The sequence below is a fragment of the Petromyzon marinus genome, unplaced genomic scaffold, assembly GCF_048934315.1.
Source record: "Petromyzon marinus isolate PM22_M1 ecotype Great Lakes invasive population unplaced genomic scaffold, UKy_Petmar_22M1.pri1.0 PM_G_Scaffold_54, whole genome shotgun sequence".
NCBI classification, from domain to species: Eukaryota; Metazoa; Chordata; class Hyperoartia; order Petromyzontiformes; family Petromyzontidae; genus Petromyzon; species Petromyzon marinus.
Genome location: NW_027423007.1, coordinates 1142811 through 1163133, shown reverse-complemented (window position 1 = coordinate 1163133; position 20323 = coordinate 1142811). Strand labels below are relative to the sequence as shown.

The window sequence follows — 20323 nt, the reverse complement described above, 5'->3', positions numbered from 1 at the left end:
GGCACACGAGCCGGTTGGGTGGCCAACACCACGCCCGGCCGCCTTTGTCTCCCCAGTGGTGATGTTTACGACACACCGCACAAGGTACTCATTTGAGGCTGAGTCTATCTAAGGGAGGACCCAGGATCGGTGCAGATAATTCGTCACTGATGTTGGCGGAATCGAACTCCGGTTGCCTGGGATCGTGGCTAAGTGCGCTAACCACTGCGCCATCACTCCCCCACATGTAAATAGACAGAGGTCCCCCGTGTAACATGTAACAGACTGTAGGGGCAAATGCTGTTAGCGAGTAGCAGCAGCAATGTCTATGAAGGAGACAAAGATCCCCCGTGTAGCCTGTAACAGACTGTGGGGGCAAGTGCTGTTAGCGAGAAGCACCTATGAAGGTCGGAACGGCACACGAGGGGGGGGGGGTACGTGGACAGCCTTTGTTTCACACGCACACACACACCACCACTCTGTAACGTTTGCCGGTTTGAACATTTGGCTCCGCTTTTAATGCTCCTATTATTCTTCACAGAGTCTTTGAAGAAGAGCACACGCGTGTGTGGGTGTCTGTGCGTGTGGGTGTCTGTGTGTGCCCTGTGTGTGTGTGTGCGTGTGTGTCTGTGTGTGGGGAGCGATAGTGTAGCGGTTAGCGCGCTGCGCTATGAACCTGGTGACCCGGGTTCGATTCCCGCTCACGGCCAACACCAGTGACGATTATCTGAACCGGTCCCGGGCCTCCCCTAGGTCGACTCAGCCTCAAATGAGTACCTGGTGTGGGAGACAAAGACGGTCGTGCGTGGTGCTGGCCACCCACCCCCTCGTGTACCGTTCCGGCCTTCATAGGTGCTCGCTAACAGCACTTGCCCCTACAGTCTGTTACAGGCTATATGGGGGATCTTTGTCTTTGTCTGTGTGTGTGTGTGGGGGGCCTTAGAAGAGCCACACCCTGTTGTTTGGCAGTCTGCTGCCCTGAGTAGAGAACTGTCCACCCCTCATGGTGGCAGGAGCCAGAACCGGTCCACCGGACCTCCTGAATGCAACAGAGATCCAGGCGGTACCGGTTCAGCTCCCGACAGAGGAGTGGCAGCTCTTCTCCGCAGTGAGTGTTCGAACATTCCACGTGGCCATCCATAGTGGCTTTTCCTTGTTTCTGGAGGAGCCCCGAGGATAGAGATTCAATCTCCTGGCTCTGCCAATTGGGGTTTGGCCAGGAGATGTCATAGACGCCTGTCCCCCCAGGGCCTCCGGCACAAGCTTATTAGTAACATATTTCAGTTTAACTCGTGGTTTAGTGGTAATTAATTGAAGGTGGAGGGGTTACCAGCCCCTCGCACCCGTCCAGAGCCCCCATTTAGCCACTGTGCTGGACACAGACGCCATGAGGGGAGGAGCCAATCGGAATTGGCCCTCCCCCCCCACAGCACTGTCCACGACAGAGTTGCCCGTCCGGCACCGCGAGGAGATAGGGGGCGTGGGAGCGTGGCGGTGAGGTGTGGGAAGCCGTAAGCCCAAGGCTACTTTGGGCTCACCTTCCCATCAACCTTAGGTGAGGAGTGGTGGTCGTGGTTAATTATGCCCCCACCGAAGACGAACATCCGTGGAGGGATGCAGGCAAAGCCGATGAGTCAGATGCCTTCTATGACCTCCTGTCACAGGTGCTGGCTAAAGCGGCACCTCGGGATAGAGTCATTATGTTGGGTGACTTCAATGCCCGAGTTGGCCATGATGCTGGCACCTGGGCTGGAGTGATTGGAGGGCATGGGCCAGATAAGCTCAATAATAATGGTAGGAGGCTGCTAGATTTTTGTGCAGCCCATGGGCTTGTAATTACCAACACGCTGTTCCGGCATCGGCGCATCCACACAACGTCATGGATGCATGCCGGGTCCAAGCAAGAACATCTGCTGGACTACATAGTGACGGACCAGCGGATGCGAGCCCATGTCCTTGACACCAGGACCGACCGTGGAGCTGATCTGCCCTCTGACCATCGATTAGTCATCTGTCAGATGCGCCTACCATTCTTCCACTCCGGTGGTGGGTGTACACCCAGGACCCCATTCCAACCTAAAGTGGTCTGGTCTCAGTTATCTGATGAAAGTTGCAAGCGAGAATTTCATCATCGCGTGTGGCTGGGATTGGCATTGTCCCCGAGTCTTCCTGATGTCGAGGGTAAATGGGCGACGTTTAGGACTGTGACTCATGCAGCTGCAATGGCTGCTTTGGGTACGCGTTCCAGACCTCCCAAGAGACCCTGGCTGACAGAGGAGGTGTTCAGGATGGTTGAGAAACAGCGACAAGCCCACTGTTATTGGCAACAGAATTCCACGTCCCTCGGAGGTTCGGAGAGCCGTGAGGCGCTGCAAGGATGGGTGGTGGTCGCGGGTTGCTGAGGAGATGAAGTCTGCCTCAGTGGCCCGCGATCACAAATCTCTATTTAACTCCATCAAAAAAGTAACCTGCAGGGCCACACCTATTACCATCATTAGGGGAAAAAACGGTGATCCAATCTCCGACCCCCAGGAACAGGTTTGTAGATTTTCTGAGCATTTCTGTGAGGTCCTGGGGGAGGGAAAATGTGGGGGCTACCGTCCCCCGCCATCACTGAATTGTCGGGGCCGTTGCCCACCGACTCCCCCGTTCCACTCATACCGCTACCCCCCGGCTGCTCTGTCAGGTCCAGACTACCGACCCCTAATGCCTCGCCCCCCTGTACCTCTGCCTGGGATGTCGACCGCGTTTGCGTAGCTTAATTAGCGGCTCGTACGCTTTATGCTCGCGATGCGCTACCCTGTTGAACGGCGGCGTGTCGCGGTGAGCGCGCTCGCAAAGTAGAACCCTGTCCTGCACGGGAATAAACAAGCGCGGCGCGCCCCCATGGGATTCCCTCCCACCCACGCTCCACGCACTTAAGCAAAAACAAACACGCCTCGATTACTTTGCTCCGATTTAACGGGCTGTTTACACAGCTGCGTATTCGCGCACGCCAGGAGCTTAATTCGCTATTAGACAATCGCTCGAGTGCGCGCCCGCCACCCCGCCACCCCATTACACAGGCGAGCGAGCGTAAAGCGCTACTGTAGGCTATTGCGCAGGTACGCGAGCGCTGGGCACCACCGAAGATATTCGTGTAGGTACGCGCGCGCTGAACGATACTGTAAACGATCGTACAGGTACCGGCACTAAGCACGTTCTACTCCCTTATTCGCTGCAAACAGCCGCGTATGCGCGCGAACACAAAACACTCTGTACACACTCGTACCGGTATGCGAACACCAAACACTCCGTCTCCCTCCTCGCACTCACAGTGACCACGACACAGCTTTATCCTATTAGTGGTTTTATTCCCCGCGAGTATCAAACTAGACTGTGTGTGTCAGTACGGACCAGCAGGACACGTCTAACCTATCTCGCTACTGCCTGATACTTAATGGACCTGTCTGCCCTCTATTTTCTCTCCGAATTTCGTTCCTTTGTCTTACCTCTCTCCCTCGTACTTACGGTCCGACCTCGCAGCGATGGAGGTCGCGGATTGATGATGCTGTAAACAGAATCTGGCTGTTCTGTCTCACGGACGTGTGAGTAACAGTCAGGTGACAGCTCCTCGATCCCTCCCTCCTGTTGATCTCCAGTCAAATAAAATAAATGGCCCCGTGCTTGCCCAAAGCGTCCCTTTTTATGCTCCTTTCAAAGCCCTCGCACCACCCGTCCGCGGTGCATCACGGGTCAGGCCGTTAATCCGCGGTGCATCACGGGTCAGGCCGTTAATCCGCAGTGCATCATTGGTAGGGTCGTTAATCCGTGGTGCATCATGGGTAGAGACGCTAGCCCGCGGTGCACCATGGGTAGAGACGCTAACCCACACTGCCCTGGTCCCCACCTGTCTGCTGGTCCGTGTGTGTCCTGGGCATCTCCTCAATGCGGTTCTCAGCGAGTTCTCCGTGGTCATTAAATTCTAAGTTAAGCCACGGTGCCGCAGTGCCAGTTGGCCTGGGGGGGGGGGGGGTGGCGGGGGAAGTGCTGTGATGGGAGCCGGGTGGCTTCTCGGTCGCAGCAGCACAGCGACGGCCCCGGTTTCGACGGAGCGGCTTCGCTGTTGTGGCACCACACACTCTCATCCCCACAGTCCACAGTTGTAATGCGAGCTTGTGATCTTTGCAGGTCTTTCTCCGGCTCAGACCACCTTGCCTTGCACATGAAGAGTGTTGTACGTGTAGAGGCGTTACGGGAGGGTGACACGCGGTTGTGTAACGGTGGCCACAAACACGTGTAGAGGTGTTACGGGAGGGTGACACGCGGTTGTGTGACGGTGGCCACAAACACGTCCACTACGGCCACCAGCCTGGGGGACTGTGGGGACGCTGTGATCACTCCCAGCCCCACCCCTCAGTGAGCGACAGTATAAAAGGTGGGACCCGGGGAACTGAGGTTTAGTTCGACTCAAGCAAGATGAAGAGCCAGTAAAGAACGAAGATCGACTAGCCAGACCCTGGAACTCCTTTGGCCCGCTGCCCTTCTGAGGGCCGGGCAAGGCAAGCCAGGGTGTGACCCCAGAGCCAAGAGGGCCGATGTCCTTCTGAGGGCCGGACTCGTGTGGCTGGTGGTCGGGACCTGCACCGAAGCTGGGCCAGGTCAGACAGCCTCCCGGGAGAGGACCAGGATAGAGGGAACCAGGGAGCTAGCGTGGGCTAAGGCTCGGGTAAATAAAAAAATGACAATGATGTAACTGCAGATACAGATAAAAGAGGCTGTAAAAAAAGAACCACATTTGTACATTACAAGTTACGTGCCTAAAGTCGTGTTCTAGGATGGACCACCGGAGTGGGCTTGAGAAAGACACTCACACCGCTTTCAGGGATGGTCAAGGCTGCTGATGGAATGGTAGTCAAAGCAGAAATGACTCCCTCAAGGATTATCACCATGGACGTGGAGTAATGTGAAACGATAACGCGCAGGCATGAGATGGATGGTATTAGCACCATCGAAAGACCATGTGGAATTGTATTAGCGTGGGAATGCTTTCATTCAGCAGTGGATATTTCTGAGCTGATGGTCTCATACTTGTTAATATTGCTCTGATATGAAGTGCATGAATATGCACATATAAAACAGTCTGCCTCAGCAGCAGGCCATGCTTCCCCACCTGATGATGGACGCTTGTGTTGCGCCCGAAACGTCGTGATTTATTTGATTTTACACCTACTACGTGACTTTACCGAAATAACCAAAGAGTATGGCTCCCATAGACTTCAATGTTAAAGTCTCCCATAGACTTCAATGCTAAATTCTCCCATAGACTTCAATGTTAAAGTCTCCCATTGACTTCAATGTTAAAGTCTCCCATTGACTTCAATGTTAAAGTCTCCCATAGACTTCAATGTTAAAGTCTCCCATAGACTTCAATGTTAAAGTCTCCCATAGGCTTCAATGTTAAAGTCTCCCATAGACTTCAATGTTAAAGGCTCCCATAGACTTCAATGTTAAAGTCTCCCATAGACTTCAATGTTAAAGTCTCCCATAGACTTCAATGCTAAAGTCTCCCATAGACTTCAATGTTAAAGTCTCCCATAGACTTCAATGTTAAAGTCTCCCATAGACTTCAATGTTAAAGTCTCCCATAGACTTCAATGTTAAAGTCTCCCATAGACTTCAATGTTAAAGTCTCCCATAGACTTAAATGTTAAAGTCTCCCATAGACTTCAATGCTAAAGTCTCCCATAGACTTCAATGTTAAAGTCTCCCATAGACTTCAATGTTAAAGTCTCCCATAGACTTCAATGTTAAAGTCTCCCATAGACTTCAATGATAAAGTCTCCCATAGACTTCAATGTTAAAGTCTCCCATAGACTTCAATGTTAAAGTCTCCCATAGACTTCAATGTTAAAGTCTCCCATAGACTTCGATGCTAAAGTCTCCCATAGACTTCAATGTTAAAGTCTCCCATAGACTTCAATGTTAAAGTCTCCCATAGACTTCAATGTTAAAGTCTCCCATAGACTTCAATGTTAAAGTCTCCCATAGACTTCAATGCTAAAGTCTCCCATAGACTTCAATGTTAAAGTCTCCCATAGACTTCAATGTTAAAGTCTCCCATAGACTTCAAAGAATATGGACACAGTAACCAACCTTATTTATTCACTCTAAGCCCTGCGCAGTTTTAATGAAGGTTATACCTGATTGTAAATCAAATGCGACATCATTTAATTTCAAAGGCACAAACCAATAATGCTAATAAAACACAATGCGGGAATATAGATGAGTTCAAAATGAAAATGTGTTTTTTCTTTGCAAGCTAACTGTATGAAAAATTATATCTGTTGAAGAAATAAATTACTTACTCAAAGGATTAAATCACCTTCCATTACTCAATGTGCATCTCAGATTACTGTTTCTGTGACTAAAGACAATGCAAGTATAATCATTGTTGAGATTTGTTGCCAAGATTTGTTCCACTTGCTTGTGTACAGTATATATATTACTTTCACGTTACTGTTTAAATAGAAGGAAGACGTCGTAATGACCCAACGCCACCTATTTCACGGCGTGACTCCACAGGTGAGCCAGGTGATAGGTTTAAGGCTTCTCGACGATTGCCTTGACCTTTGCTAAGATTAGCCAAATAAGTGGATTCTTTACTCATCCATCCCTCGAAGTTGGCTGTATCACTTGGGGTAGCTAATACCCACATTAGAATGAGCCAGCACCGTTTTTAATGACAGACAGTAAAATGGAATGATGGATTGATCCATTGATATCAATATCGATTTCGCATTTAATTAAGCATGCATTGAATCGAATATGAAAACAATCGATTATTTTTATCTGAATGTTTATGCAATGGGCCCAAATTCACTACAATGTTATAAAAAACGGATAGATGATTTTATTTAAATTGCGGCAATTCATCTAATCACGAGGTGCAACTAGTGACATCATTGTTACACCTACATCAGAGAGCCACCTTGCATTTTTTGTTTCACTTAATTTGGATTCGACCAACTCTGAGAGTGAGATATAAGTAGCACATGTCAGATGACTGACACGCATTGAACTGCTCTAATGGAGCACAGGAATGTGCTGGTTAAGTGTGACCTCTTGAAGAGATGCCAGAAGATATTCTCGTGGTGTTTCTTGTGGCATCTTTACTAATTGAGACATCGATCTGCTGCCAGTAGGAATTTCCCTGCCTTGTGTATTGGCTTCGATATTACAATTCGGAACATAAATAGTTAAGCATTCAGAAAAATAGTAAAATAAAAAAATACAACTGCACATTAAACATGTGCTCAGACACATTTGGCCAATCAGGGTGGAGTCTAAGGTGAAACTGGCTGTTTGCTACTGGAAAATTGATTAAGTAACTGTTCTCTTTGTTTTACTGTAACCATCTCTGCGTAAAAACAAATTGCATTGTCTAAGGGTATCAGCTTTCCCTGTTCCTTGGCTGTTTGCTCAAAATGTCACGGTTAGATCCGTGTTGAAACAAATAAGAGACACTGACCTTCAAAATGTCATGGTTAGATTCGTGTTTAAACAAATAAGAGACACTGATCTTCGAAATGTCACGGTTAGATCTGTGTTTAAACAAATAAGAGACACAGATCTACAAAATGTCACGGTTAGATCCGTGTTTAAACAAATAAGAGACACAGATCTTCAAAATGTCACGGTTAGATCCGTGTTTAAACAAATAAGAGACACTGACCTTCAAAATGTCACGGTTAGATCCGTGTTTAAACAAATAAGAGACACTGACCTTCAAAATGTCACGGTTAGATCCGTGTTTAAACAAATAAGAGACACTGACCTTCAAAATGTCACGGTTAGATTCGTGTTTAAACAAATAAGAGACACAGATCTTCAAAATGTCACGGTTAGATCCGTGTTTAAACAAATAAGAGACATTGACCTTCAAAATGTCACGGTTAGATCCGTGTTTAAACAAATAAGAGACACTGACCTTCAAAATGTCACGGTTAGATCCGTGTTTAAACAAATAAGAGACACTGACCTTCAAAATGTCACGGTTAGATCCGTGTTTAAACAAATAAGAGACACAGATCTTCAAAATGTCACGGTTAGATCCGTGTTTAAACAAATAAGAGACATTGACCTTCAAAATGTCACGGTTAGATCCGTGTTTAAACAAATAAGAGACACAGATCTTCAAAATGTCACGGTTAGATCCGTGTTTAAACAAATAAGAGACACTGACCTTCAAAATGTCACGGTTAGATCCGTGTTTAAACAAATAAGAGACACTGATCTTCAAAATGTTACGGCTCGATCCGTGTTCGCGACCTGAGCTCAAAACACAAAAGACACAAGGTGATGATGATGGTGGTGATGATGGTGGTGGTGATGATGGTGGTGGTGACGATGGTTGTGATGTTGACGACGGCGGTGTTGGCGCTGACGATAGCGATGGCGGCGGCGGCGGTGGCAAGGAGCCCGCTTGCAGGCCTGCCTCACGGCTCCGTGTGTCTTGGAGGCAGCGGCAGGCCGTCAACACCGCTGCTGCCTCGTCAGTGACGACCGCACATCTCGGCCAGCGACCTGCGGCCGTGCCTGGTGGCCGCGCCCGTGGCCCTGTGCAGCGCCAGCGTGTGGCCACCGCCCTCCTCCTCCTCGCTCACGACGAAGCCGACCGCGATCGCTGCCTCTCCTCCTCCCGATCCCTCCTCTTCCGACTCTCCCGAGCAAACGTGACGAAGGGCCAAAATGATGACGACGAGGAGGGGGACGATCATGAAGATGATGGTGAGGATGATGATGATCCACGGTAGACCACGTCCCGACTCCTCCGCTTCCTCCACTCCTCCTGCGAGTGGAGAGAGACGGCGTGGGCAGAGAGCGCGGAGAGAGAGCAGAGAGAGTGGAGAGAGTGGAGAGAGAGTGTGAGTGGAGAGAGATAGAGAGGAGAGAACGTGGAGAGTTGAGAGAGAGAGAGGACAGAGTGCAGACAGATAGAGAGGAGAGAGATAGAGAGGAGAAAGAGTGGAGAGAGGAGAGAGAGAGGAAAGAGTGGAGACAGATAGAGAGGAGAGCGAGTGGAGAGAGAGAGAGTGGTGAGTGGAGAGAGAGAGAGAGTGGTGAGTGGAGACAGATAGAGAGGAGAGAGAGTGGAGAGAGAGGTGAGTGGAGAGAGATAGGAGAGAGTGGAGAGAGAGTGGTGAGTGGAGAAAGAGTGGTGAGTGGAGAGAGAGTGGAGATAGAGTGGTGAGTGGAGAGAGATACAGAGGAGAGAGAGTGGAGAGAGTGGAGAGAGAGTGGTGAGTGGAGAGAGAGTAGAGAGAGAGTGGAGAGAGATTGGAGAGAGTGGTGAGTGGAGAGAGAGTGGAGAGAGTGGAGAGAGTGGAGAGTAGAGAGAGAGTGGAGAGAGTGGAGAGAGTAGAGAGAGTGGAGAGTGTGGAGAGAGTGGAGAGAGAGTGGAGAGAGAGTGGAGAGTGTGGAGAGAGAGTGGAGAGAGAGTGGAGAGAGAGTGGAGAGTGTGGAGAGAGTGGAGAGAGAGAGAGGCGTCTCTGCTAGTGGTATGTGAGAGAGAGAGACTCAGCGTCATCGCTGAGTCTCTCTCTCTCTCCTGCCACCCCGGTTACCTTCCACTGTGACCTTGACGGATCGCGACCTCACCAGGCCCGGCACGGAGTGCGGCGAGGTGACGCACCGGGAGCGGCCGTCGCCGCCGCTCCCCCCGGACGGCCTCGCGTGCCGCGGGGCCGGCGTGGCACCGCCGGACACCGCCTCCCCGGCCTGAGGCACGCAGAGCGCCGGGAAGGCGACGGCCGTGAGGCTCCACGGAGCGTCGAGCGCTCTCTCCGCTACACCACCCCCCCCCCCCCCCGGAACGCTCACCGACACGCGAACGCTCACCGACACGCAACGACACGCCCACACGCGTCACCGCCAAGCGGCGGTGACGTCACCGCGGCGCTCGCGCCAGGCCGTGTGCACGTCGAGGCCACCACGTGGAGTGTCGAACGCCCGCGGGCAGGAGGTCACGAGGCAGACCCAGCAGGTGCCACGGTGCCATGGGTCGACTGAGATGCCTGGCACGGTGCACCACCTGTACCCCCTACTGTGCCACTCACCTCATTCTCATCTTCGTAAATGTCACCCACCACCATCACCACCGTCACCACCGTCACCACCACCGTCACCACCACCACCGTCACCACCACCACCGTCACCACCACCACCGTCACCACCACCGTCACCACCATCACCACCACCACCACCACCGTCACCAACGTCACCACCACCGTCACCACCGCCGTCTTTGTCTCCCCCGTGCTAGCGATGTTTACTACAAGTACTCATTAGAGGTTGAGTAGACCTAGGGGAGGCCCAGGACCGGTTCAGAAAATCGCTATCACTGCTGTTGGCTGTGAGCGGGAATCGAACTCAGGTGGTGGTGGTGGCACGGTGGTGGTGGCATGGTGGTGGTGGCACGGTGGTGGTGGTGGCACGCTGGTGGTGGTGGTGGTGACGGTGGTGGTGGCACGCTGGTGGTGGTGGTGGCACGGTGGTGGTGGTGGTGGCACGGTGGTGGTGGCACGGTGGTGGTGGCGGTGGCACGGTGGTGGTGGCACGGTGGTTGTGGTGGCGGTGGCACGGTGGTGGTGGTGGCACGGTGGTTGTGGTGGTGGTGGCACGGTGGTGGTGGTGGTGGCACGGTGGTGGTGGCACGGTGGTGGTGGTGACGGTGGTGACGGTGGTGGTGGTGGTGGCACGCTGGTGGTGGTGGTGGCACGCTGGTGGTGGTGGTGGTGACGGTGGTGGTGGCACGCTGGTGGTGGTGGTGGCACGCTGGTGGTGGTGGTGGTGGCACGCTGGTGGTGGTGGTGGTGGTTGTGGTGGTGGTGACACGGTGGTGGTGGCACGGTGGTGGTGGCATGGTGGTGGTGGTGGTGGTGGCACGGTGATGGTGGCACGGTGGTGGTGGCATGGTGGTGGTGGTGGCACGGTGATGGTGGTGGTGGTGGTGGCACGGTGGTGGTGGTGGCACGGTGGTGGTGGTGGTGGTGGCGTGCTGGTGGTGGTGGTGACGGTGGTGACGGTGGTGGTGGTGGCACGCTGGTGGTGGCACGGTGGTGGTGGCACGGTGGTGGTGGTGGCACGCTGGTGGTGGCACGGTGGTGGCACGGTGGTGGCGGTGGCACGCTGGTGGTGGTGGTGGCACGGTGGTGGTGGTGGTGCTGGCACGCTGGTGGTGGTGGCGGCACGGTGGTGGTGGCATGGTGGTGGTGGTGGTGGCACGGTGGTGGTGGTGGTGGTGGCACGGTGGTGTTGGTGGCACGGTGGTGGTGGTGGTGTTGGTGGTGGTGGCACGGTGGTGGTGGTGGCACGGTGGTGGTGGTACGCTGGTGGTGGTGGTGGTGGTGATCGTGACACAGCGACTGGGTACCTCTGCGCACTTGTAGTCGGGTATCCCGGACGACGAGGGCGTGACCTGGGTCGCCCCGGCCGTGACCTGGGTCGCCCCGGCCGTGACCTGGGTCGCCCCGGCCGTGACCTGGGTCGCCCTGGCCGTGACCTGGGTCGCCCCGGCCGTGACCTGGGTCGCCCCGGCCGTGACCTGGGTCGCCTCGGCGGGGCCAAGCCTCACGTCTTCCGGGTCTGGCGAGAAGGACAGACGACAACCCCCCGCTGAAATCTCGATTTGAAGCTTTCGTGACTGCAAGGATTCATCTCCTTTGGTTCTTTCGGTAAAGTCACCACCACGTAGAATGAGAATAAAATAATAAATCGATAAAATAAAATAACGCGATAAAATTCTCACGACGTTTCGGGCACGACACAAGCGGCCTTCATCAGGTGAAGGGACGAGACTGTCTGGACTGATGCTCCTGTTGTTTGTGGAGTGACTCATGCAGCTGGAGCTCCAGCGCTGTCCTCCAGACAGTCTCGTCCCTTCACCTGACGAAGGCCGCTTGCGTCGTGGCCGAAACGTCGTGAGAATTTTCATCGCGTCATTTTATTTCATCGATTTATTATTTTCATTCTCATTCCACGCGGCGGCGGCGACTTTTACCGAAAGGACCGAAGAAGACGACCGCCCACTTACTCGCGGCCAAGCGGCGCCGTCCGCTCGCGACGTCCCCCCCGAGGAGCCGCCGGCGGAGGAATCCGCAGAGTCGCGGGGCTCTCGGCGTGTCCCAGACGTCCAAATCGGGGTCGCCTCCACCTCGTCTCGCGGTGACGACGACGACGACGACGACGATACAACGAGGTGGAACGGGTGGCACGAGGTGGGACGGGGTGGAACGACGATACAACGAGGTGGAACGAGGTGGAACGACGATACGAGGTGGAACGGGGTGGAACGGGGTGGAACGAGGTGGAACGAGCCGTCGCGCCCACCCCCACCGGGATTCCCCCAACGCGCGACGCGCGAGAGGCGACGGTTTAGCGCGAGGAAAGTCGTCCCCAGGCGACGTGGGTTCGACGCCTGGGCCAGGGCATCTCTCCTGCCTCGTAGCAGCAACAACAACAAAACAACAACAAAACAACAACAAAACAACAACAACAAAATAACAACAACACAACAACAAAACAACAACAACAAAACAATAACAACACAACAACAACAAAACAACAACAACTCAAATAGTACAACACACCATTCCGTCCCGGGATGCCACCTATTGTAGATGCCACTGGTTCTTCACGTTCTGCAGATGTAGAAGCCACTGGTTCTTCACGTTCTGCAGATGTAGAAGCCACTGGTTCTTCACGTTCTGTAGATGTAGAAGCCACTGGTTCTTCATGTTCTGTAGATGTAGATGCCACTGGTTCTTCACGTTCACTAGATGTAGATGCCACTGGTTCTTCACGTTCTACAGATGTAGATGCCACTGGTTCTTCATGTTCTACAGATGTAGATGCCACTGGTTCTTCACGTTCTACAGATGTAGATGCCACTAGTTCTTCGTGTTCTGCAGATGTAGATGCCACTAGTTCTTCGTGTTCTGCAGATGTAGATGCTACTGGTTTTTCATGTTCTACAGATGTAGATGCCACTAGTTCTTCGTGTTCTGCAGATGTAGATGCCACTGGTTCTTCACGTTCTCCAGATGTAGATGCCACTGGTTCTTCACGTTCTGTAGATGTAGAAACCACTGGTTCTGCACGTTCTGTAGATGTAGATGCCATTGGTTATTCACGTTCTGTAGATGTAGATGCCACTGGTTCTTCACGTTCTGTAGATGTAGATGCCACTGGTTCTTCACGTTCTGTAGATGTAGAAGCCACTGGTTCTACACGTTCTGTAGATGTAGAAGCCACTGGTTCTTCACGTTCTGCAGATGTAGATGCCACTGGTTCTTCACGTTCTGTAGATGCCACTGGTCTTCACGTTCTGTAGATGTAGATGCCACTGGTTCTTCACGTTCTGTAGATGTAGATGCCACTGGTTCTTCACGTTCTGTAGATGTAGATGCCACTGGTTCTTCACGTTCTGTAGATGTAGATGCCACTGGTTCTTCACGTTCTGCAGCTATAGATGCCACTGGTTCTTCACGTTCTGTAGATGTAGATGTCACTGGTTATTCACGTTCTGCAGATGTAGATGTCACTGGTTCTTCACGTTCAGTAGATGTAGATGTCACTGGTTCTTCACGTTCTGCAGATGTAGATGCCACTGGTTCATCACGTTCTGTAGATGTAGATGTCACTGGTTCTTCACGTTCTGTAGATGTAGATGCCACTGGTTCTTCACGTTCTGCAGCTATAGATGCCACTGGTTCTTCACGTTCTGTAGATGTAGATGTCACTGGTTCTTCACGTTCTGCAGATGTAGATGCCACTGGTTCTTCACGTTCTGCAGATGTAGATGCCACTGGTTCTTCACGTTCTGTAGATGTAGATACCACTGGTTCTTCACGTTCTGTAGATGTAGATGCCACTGGTTCTTCACGTTCTACAGATGTAGATGCCACTGGTTCTTCACGTTCTGTAGATGTAGAAGCCACTGGTTCTTCACGTTCTGTAGATGTAGATGCCACTGGTTCTTCACGTTCTGTAGATGTAGATGTCACTGGTTCTTCACGTTCTGCAGATGTAGATGCCACTGGTTCTTCACGTTCAGTAGATGTAGATGACACTGGTTCTTCACGTTCTGCAGATGTAGATGCCACTGGTTCTTCACGTTCTGTAGATGTAGATGCCACTGGTTCTTCACGTTCTGCAGATGTAGATGCCACTGGTTCTTCACCTTCTTCAGATGTAGATGCCACTGGTTCTTCACGTTCTGCAGATGTAGATGCCACTGGTTCTTCGTGTTCTGCAGATGTAGATGCCACTGGTTCTTCACCTTCTGCAGATGTAGATGCCACTGGTTCTTCATGTTCTACAGGTGTAGATGCCACTGGTTCTTCACGTTCTACAGATGTAGATGCCACTGGTTCTTCACGTTCTCCAGATGTAGATGCAAATGGTTCTTCATGTTCTGTAGATGCCACTGGATCTTCACTATCTATAGATGTAGAAGCCAGTGGTTCTTCACGTTCTGCAGATATAGATGTCACTGGTTTTTCACGTTCTGCATGTGTAGATGCCACTGGTTGTTCACGTTCTGCAGATGTAGATGCCACTGGTTCTTCACATTCTGTAGATGTAGATGCCACTGGTTCTTCACGTTCGGCAGATGTAGATGTCACTGGTTCTACACGTTCTGCAGATGTAGATGCCACTGGTTCTTCACGTTCTGCAAATGTAGATGCCACTGGTTCTTCACGTTCTTCAGATGTAGATGCCACTGGTTCTTCACGTTCTGCAGATGTAGATGCCACTGGTTCTTCGTGTTCTGCAGATGTAGATGCCACTGGTTCTTCACGTTCTGTAGATGTAGATGTCACTGGTTCTTCACGTTCTGTAGATGTAGATGCCACTGGTTCTTCACATTCTGCAGCTATAGATGCCACTGGTTCTTCACGTTCTGTAGATGTAGATGTCACTGGTTCTTCACGTTCTGCAGATGTAGATGCCACTGGTTCTTCACGTTCTGCAGATGTAGATGCCACTGGTTCTTCACGTTCTGTAGATGTAGATACCACTGGTTCTTCACGTTCTGTAGATGTAGATGCCACTGGTTCTTCACGTTCTACAGATGTAGATGCCACTGGTTCTTCACGTTCTGTAGATGTAGAAGCCACTGGTTCTTCACGTTCTGTAGATGTAGATGCCACTGGTTCTTCACGTTCTGTAGATGTAGATGTCACTGGTTCTTCACGTTCTGCAGATGTAGATGCCACTGGTTCTTCACGTTCAGTAGATGTAGATGACACTGGTTCTTCACGTTCTGCAGATGTAGATGCCACTGGTTCTTCACGTTCTGTAGATGTAGATGCCACTGGTTCTTCACGTTCTGCAGATGTAGATGCCACTGGTTCTTCACCTTCTTCAGATGTAGATGCCACTGGTTCTTCACGTTCTGCAGATGTAGATGCCACTGGTTCTTCGTGTTCTGCAGATGTAGATGCCACTGGTTCTTCACCTTCTGCAGATGTAGATGCCACTGGTTCTTCATGTTCTACAGGTGTAGATGCCACTGGTTCTTCACGTTCTACAGATGTAGATGCCACTGGTTCTTCACGTTCTCCAGATGTAGATGCAAGTGGTTCTTCATGTTCTGTAGATGCCACTGGATCTTCACTATCTATAGATGTAGAAGCCAGTGGTTCTTCACGTTCTGCAGATATAGATGTCACTGGTTTTTCACGTTCTGCATGTGTAGATGCCACTGGTTGTTCACGTTCTGCAGATGTAGATGCCACTGGTTCTTCACATTCTGTAGATGTAGATGCCACTGGTTCTTCACGTTCGGCAGATGTAGATGTCACTGGTTCTACACGTTCTGCAGATGTAGATGCCACTGGTTCTTCATGTTCTACAGGTGTAGATGCCACTGGTTCTTCACGTTCTACAGATGTAGATGCCACTGGTTCTTCACGTTCTCCAGATGTAGATGCAAGTGGTTCTTCATGTTCTGTAGATGCCACTGGATCTTCACTATCTATAGATGTAGAAGCCAGTGGTTCTTCACGTTCTGCAGATATAGATGTCACTGGTTTTTCACGTTCTGCATGTGTAGATGCCACTGGTTGTTCACGTTCTGCAGATGTAGATGCCACTGGTTCTTCACATTCTGTAGATGTAGATGCCACTGGTTCTTCACGTTCGGCAGATGTAGATGTCACTGGTTCTACACGTTCTGCAGATGTAGATGCCACTGGTTCTTCACGTTCTGCAAATGTAGATGCCACTGGTTCTTCACGTTCTTCAGATGTAGATGCCACTGGTTCTTCACGTTCTGCAGATGTAGATGCCACTGGTTCTTCGTGTTCTGCAGATGTAGATGCCACTGGTTCTTCGCGTTCTTCAGATGTAGATGCCTCTGGTTCTTCACGTTCTGTAGATGTAGATGCCACTGGTTCTTCACGTTCTGTAGATGTAGATGCCACTGGTTCTTCACGTTCTGCAGCTATAGATGCCACTGGTTCTTCACGTTCTGTAGATGTAGATGTCACTGGTTATTCACGTTCTGCAGATGTAGATGTCACTGGTTCTTCACGTTCAGTAGATGTAGATGTCACTGGTTCTTCACATTCTGCAGATGTAGATGCCACTGGTTCTTCACGTTCTGTAGATGTAGATGCCGCTGGTTCTTCACGTTCTGTAGATGTAGATGCCACTGGTTCTTCACGTTCTGCAGCTATAGATGCCACTGGTTCTTCACGTTCTGTAGATGTAGATGTCACTGGTTCTTCACGTTCTGCAGATGTAGATGCCACTGGTTCTTCACGTTCAGTAGATGTAGATGTCACTGGTTCTTCACGTTCTGCAGATGTAGATGCCACTGGTTCTTCACGTTCTGTAGATGTAGATGCCACTGGTTCTTCACGTTCTGCAGATGTAGATGCCACTGGTTCTTCACCTTCTTCAGATGTAGATGCCACTGGTTCTTCACCTTCTGCAGATGTAGATGCCACTGGTTCTTCATGTTCTACAGGTGTAGATGCCACTGGTTCTTCACGTTCTACAGATGTAGATGCCACTGGTTCTTCACGTTCTGCAGATGTAGATGCCACTGGTTCTTCACGCTCTGCAGGTGTAGATGCCACTGGTTCTTCACGTTCTCCAGATGTAGATGCCAGTGGTTCTTCATGTTCTGTAGATGCCACTGGATCTTCACTATCTGTAGATGTAGATGTCACTGGTTCTTCACGTTCTGCAGATGTAGAAGCCAGTGGTTCTTCACGTTCTGCAGATATAGATGTCACTGGTTTTTCACGTTCTGCAGGTGTAGATGCCACTGGTTGTTCACGTTCTGCAGATGTAGATGCCACTCGTTCTTCACATTCTGTAGATGTAGATGCCACTGGTTCTTCACGTTCGGCAGATGTAGATGTCACTGGTTCTACATGTTCTGCAGATGTAGATGCCACTGGTTCTTCACGTTCTGCAAATGTAGATGCCACTGGTTCTTCACGTTCTTCAGATGTAGATGCCACTGGTTCTTCACGTTCTGCAGATGTAGATGCCACTGGTTCTTCGTGTTCTGCAGATGTAGATGCCACTGGTTCTTCGCGTTCTTCAGATGTAGATTCCTCTGGTTCTTCACGTTCTGTAGATGTAGATGCCACTGGTTCTTCACGTTCTGTAGATGTAGATGCCACTGGTCTTCACATTCTACAGATGTAGATGCCACTGATTCTTCACATTCTGCAGATGTAGATGCCTCTGGTTCTTCACGTTCTGTAGATGTAGATGCCACTGGTTGTTCATGTTCTACAGATGTAAAAGCCACCACCGCCATCTATTGCGTGGCGGTTGAACTTACAACTCTCGTTCCGAACAGGCAACTGGACTTACAAACAGGTTTGAGCGTCTCTCTGAACGTTCAAAAGTCAAATGTTCATAGGTAGTGGTAGTCTCTGTGTTTAATTTGACCTTAACCCAATAAGATGGTCCGTCAGGCATGTATTTTCTGTTGTGCACATCACACACATGTCTGTTGTGCACGTCACACGCATCCCTTGTGCACCGGCGTCTGCCTGGTGTCCCGTGTACTCACAATGCAGCCCCACGTGGATCGTCTCCGAGGCAAAGGCCTCGCTCCTGCCGCCCGGCATCGTGTAGTTCACCACGCAGCGGTACCCGGCTCCCACATCCTGCTCCTCCGGTTTGTAGCTCAGGACGGATGTCACGGCGAAGGTGCCGTTGGCCTCCGTCGCTACCGTCCGCGTCACTTTCACGTCTAGCCACGCGCACGCACGCAAAGACAAAGATCCCCCGTGTGGACTTCAACAGACCGTTGGGACAAGTGCTGTTAGCGAGTGGCAGCCCGGCACGACACGCGAGGGGGTGGGCGGCCAGCACCACGCCCTGCCAGCTTTGTCCCCGCGGCGCTAGCGATGTTTACTCACTGCACCACGTAATAGTATACACTACGCAATACACGGCACTATAGCAGACGTATTCACCAACAGATACATTAACCGACAGATACATTCACCAGCAGATATATTCACCAGCAGATACACTAACCAACAGATATATTCACCAACAGATACATTAACCAACAGATACATTCACCAGCAGATATATTCACCGGCAGACACATTAACCAACAGATATATTCACCAGCAGATATACTTACCAGGTGATGGCAACAGGGGCAGGGAAGCCTTGTACCAGGTGATGTGGGGCTCTGGGTAAGCGTTGTGCACGAAACATTTACCAATCTGCACGAGAGGGAAACAGACCAACACACACAACAAAGAACCCCTGTATAGCCTTAACAGACTGTAGGGGCAAGTGCTGTTAGCGAGCACCTATAAAGGCCGGAACGGTACACGAGGGGGTGGGTGGCCAGCACCACGCCCGACCGCCTTTGTCTCCCTAGTGGCAATGTTTACACACCGCACCAGGTACTCATTTGAGGCTGAGTCGACCTAGGGGAGGTCCGGGACCGGTTCAGATAATCGTCACTGGTGTTGGCCGTGAGCGGGAATCGAACCCGGATCGCCAGGTTCATAGCGCAGTGCGCTAACCGCTACACTACCGCTCCTCACTCACACAGAGACACTCACACAGAGACACTCACACAGAGAGACACACATAGAGACACACAGAGACACTCACACACAGAAACACACACAGACCAACACACACAACAAAGACAAAGAACCCATGTATAGCCTTAACAGACTGTAGGGGCAAGTGCTGTTAGCGAGCACCTATGAAGGCCAGAACGGCACACGAGGGGGTGGGTGGCCAGCACCACGCCCGGTCGCCTTTGTCTCCCCGGTGCTGGCGATGTTTTTACGCACCGCACCAGGTATTTGAGGCCGAGTCGACCTAGGGGAGGCACAGGAACCGGTTCAGATCATCGTCACCGGTATTGGCCGTGAGCGGGAATCGAACCCGGGTTGCCAGGGTAGTAGCGTTATCCACGTCGGGATCGAACCCACGACCTCCTGCGTACCAGGCGAGGTAGTCAACATCCCCCTAACCAAAACTAAACCACGTTTGAATCTACGCACGAATCGGTGGCGTCTACAGCACAGCCGTTGGCGTGCGGCCGTTTTCGCGAAGGGGACGCCGTGAAGGTTAAAAAAAAGAACAACCCTTAAATGACCGTCAGCAGACGGCGCAACAGGAATTTGAAATAAAAAAATGTCAACGTATTCTAGATTTAAAGCTTTCGTGACTGCAAGGATCTCCATACTCTTTGGTTCTATTCGGTAAAGTCACCACGTAGGTAAAAAAGTAAAACAACAAAAAATCACGACGTTTCGGCCACAACACAAGCGGCCTTCATCAGGTGAAGGGATCAGGCTGTCTCGAGGACAGCGCTGGAGTGAAACACAGCCACGCTCAGACCGCGAGACAACCTGATCCCTTCACCTGATGAAGGCCGCTAGTGTTGTGGCTGAAACGTCGTGATTTTTGTCGTTTTACTTTTTTACCTACGTGGTGACTTCACCGAATAGAACCAAAGAGAATGTCAACGTAGGCCAAGGGCTCACCTCGTGGCGCTGTCCGTTGAGCAGCACGGGCCGCTTGCTCGCCGTCACGGCCACTGTGGGGGCCGCTGGAAGGGAAGCGAGGGGAGGGGCCGTCCCATGCGTCAATTTGTCGCGGGGCCGTCATCGGCCACTTGCTCCTGAGTCCGACCTCACTCCGAAATGTGGCCGGGTAGTGCGTCATGTATAGTAGCAGCAGTGTGCACGCCGTGCAACGCGTGTGGAATCGACGGGAGTGAAGTTGGACTTACGGGCAAAATAGACTAACGAACGTGGACCCTCTGGATCCCGGCTTGTTCGTATGTGGG

General features: G+C 51.4%; 1 protein-coding gene across 1 annotated transcript; it reads right to left on the bottom strand.

Annotated features, from left to right (window-relative positions):
• Positions 1-8009: 8009 nt before the first annotated feature.
• Positions 8010-20123, bottom strand: LOC142917880 (uncharacterized). The gene is made up of 6 exons (XM_076062220.1): positions 20019-20123; positions 18647-18731; positions 18062-18244; positions 11393-11604; positions 9585-9738; positions 8010-8809 (listed from the first exon to the last, which is right to left on the bottom strand). The coding sequence occupies exons 3-6, from the start codon at positions 18117-18119 to the stop codon at positions 8514-8516; spliced, it is 720 nt and encodes a 239-aa protein (XP_075918335.1). The 5' UTR covers positions 18120-18244; positions 18647-18731; positions 20019-20123; the 3' UTR covers positions 8010-8513.
• Positions 20124-20323: the final 200 nt, after the last annotated feature.

What these genes read in the sequence shown, in the direction of transcription:
- LOC142917880 (XM_076062220.1), bottom strand. Translation starts at nt 18,119, where the DNA reads ATGCCGGGCGGCAGGAGCGAGGCCTTTGCCTCGGAGACGATCCACGTG. An exon ending in GATCCACGTGGGGCTGCATT is followed by an intron (nt 11,605 to 18,061) that starts GTGAGTACACGG and finishes CCTTCTCGCCAG; the next exon opens with ACCCGGAAGACGTGAGGCTT. An exon ending in CGTCAAGGTCACAGTGGAAG is followed by an intron (nt 8,810 to 9,584) that starts GTAACCGGGGTG and finishes CTCCACTCGCAG; the next exon opens with GAGGAGTGGAGGAAGCGGAG.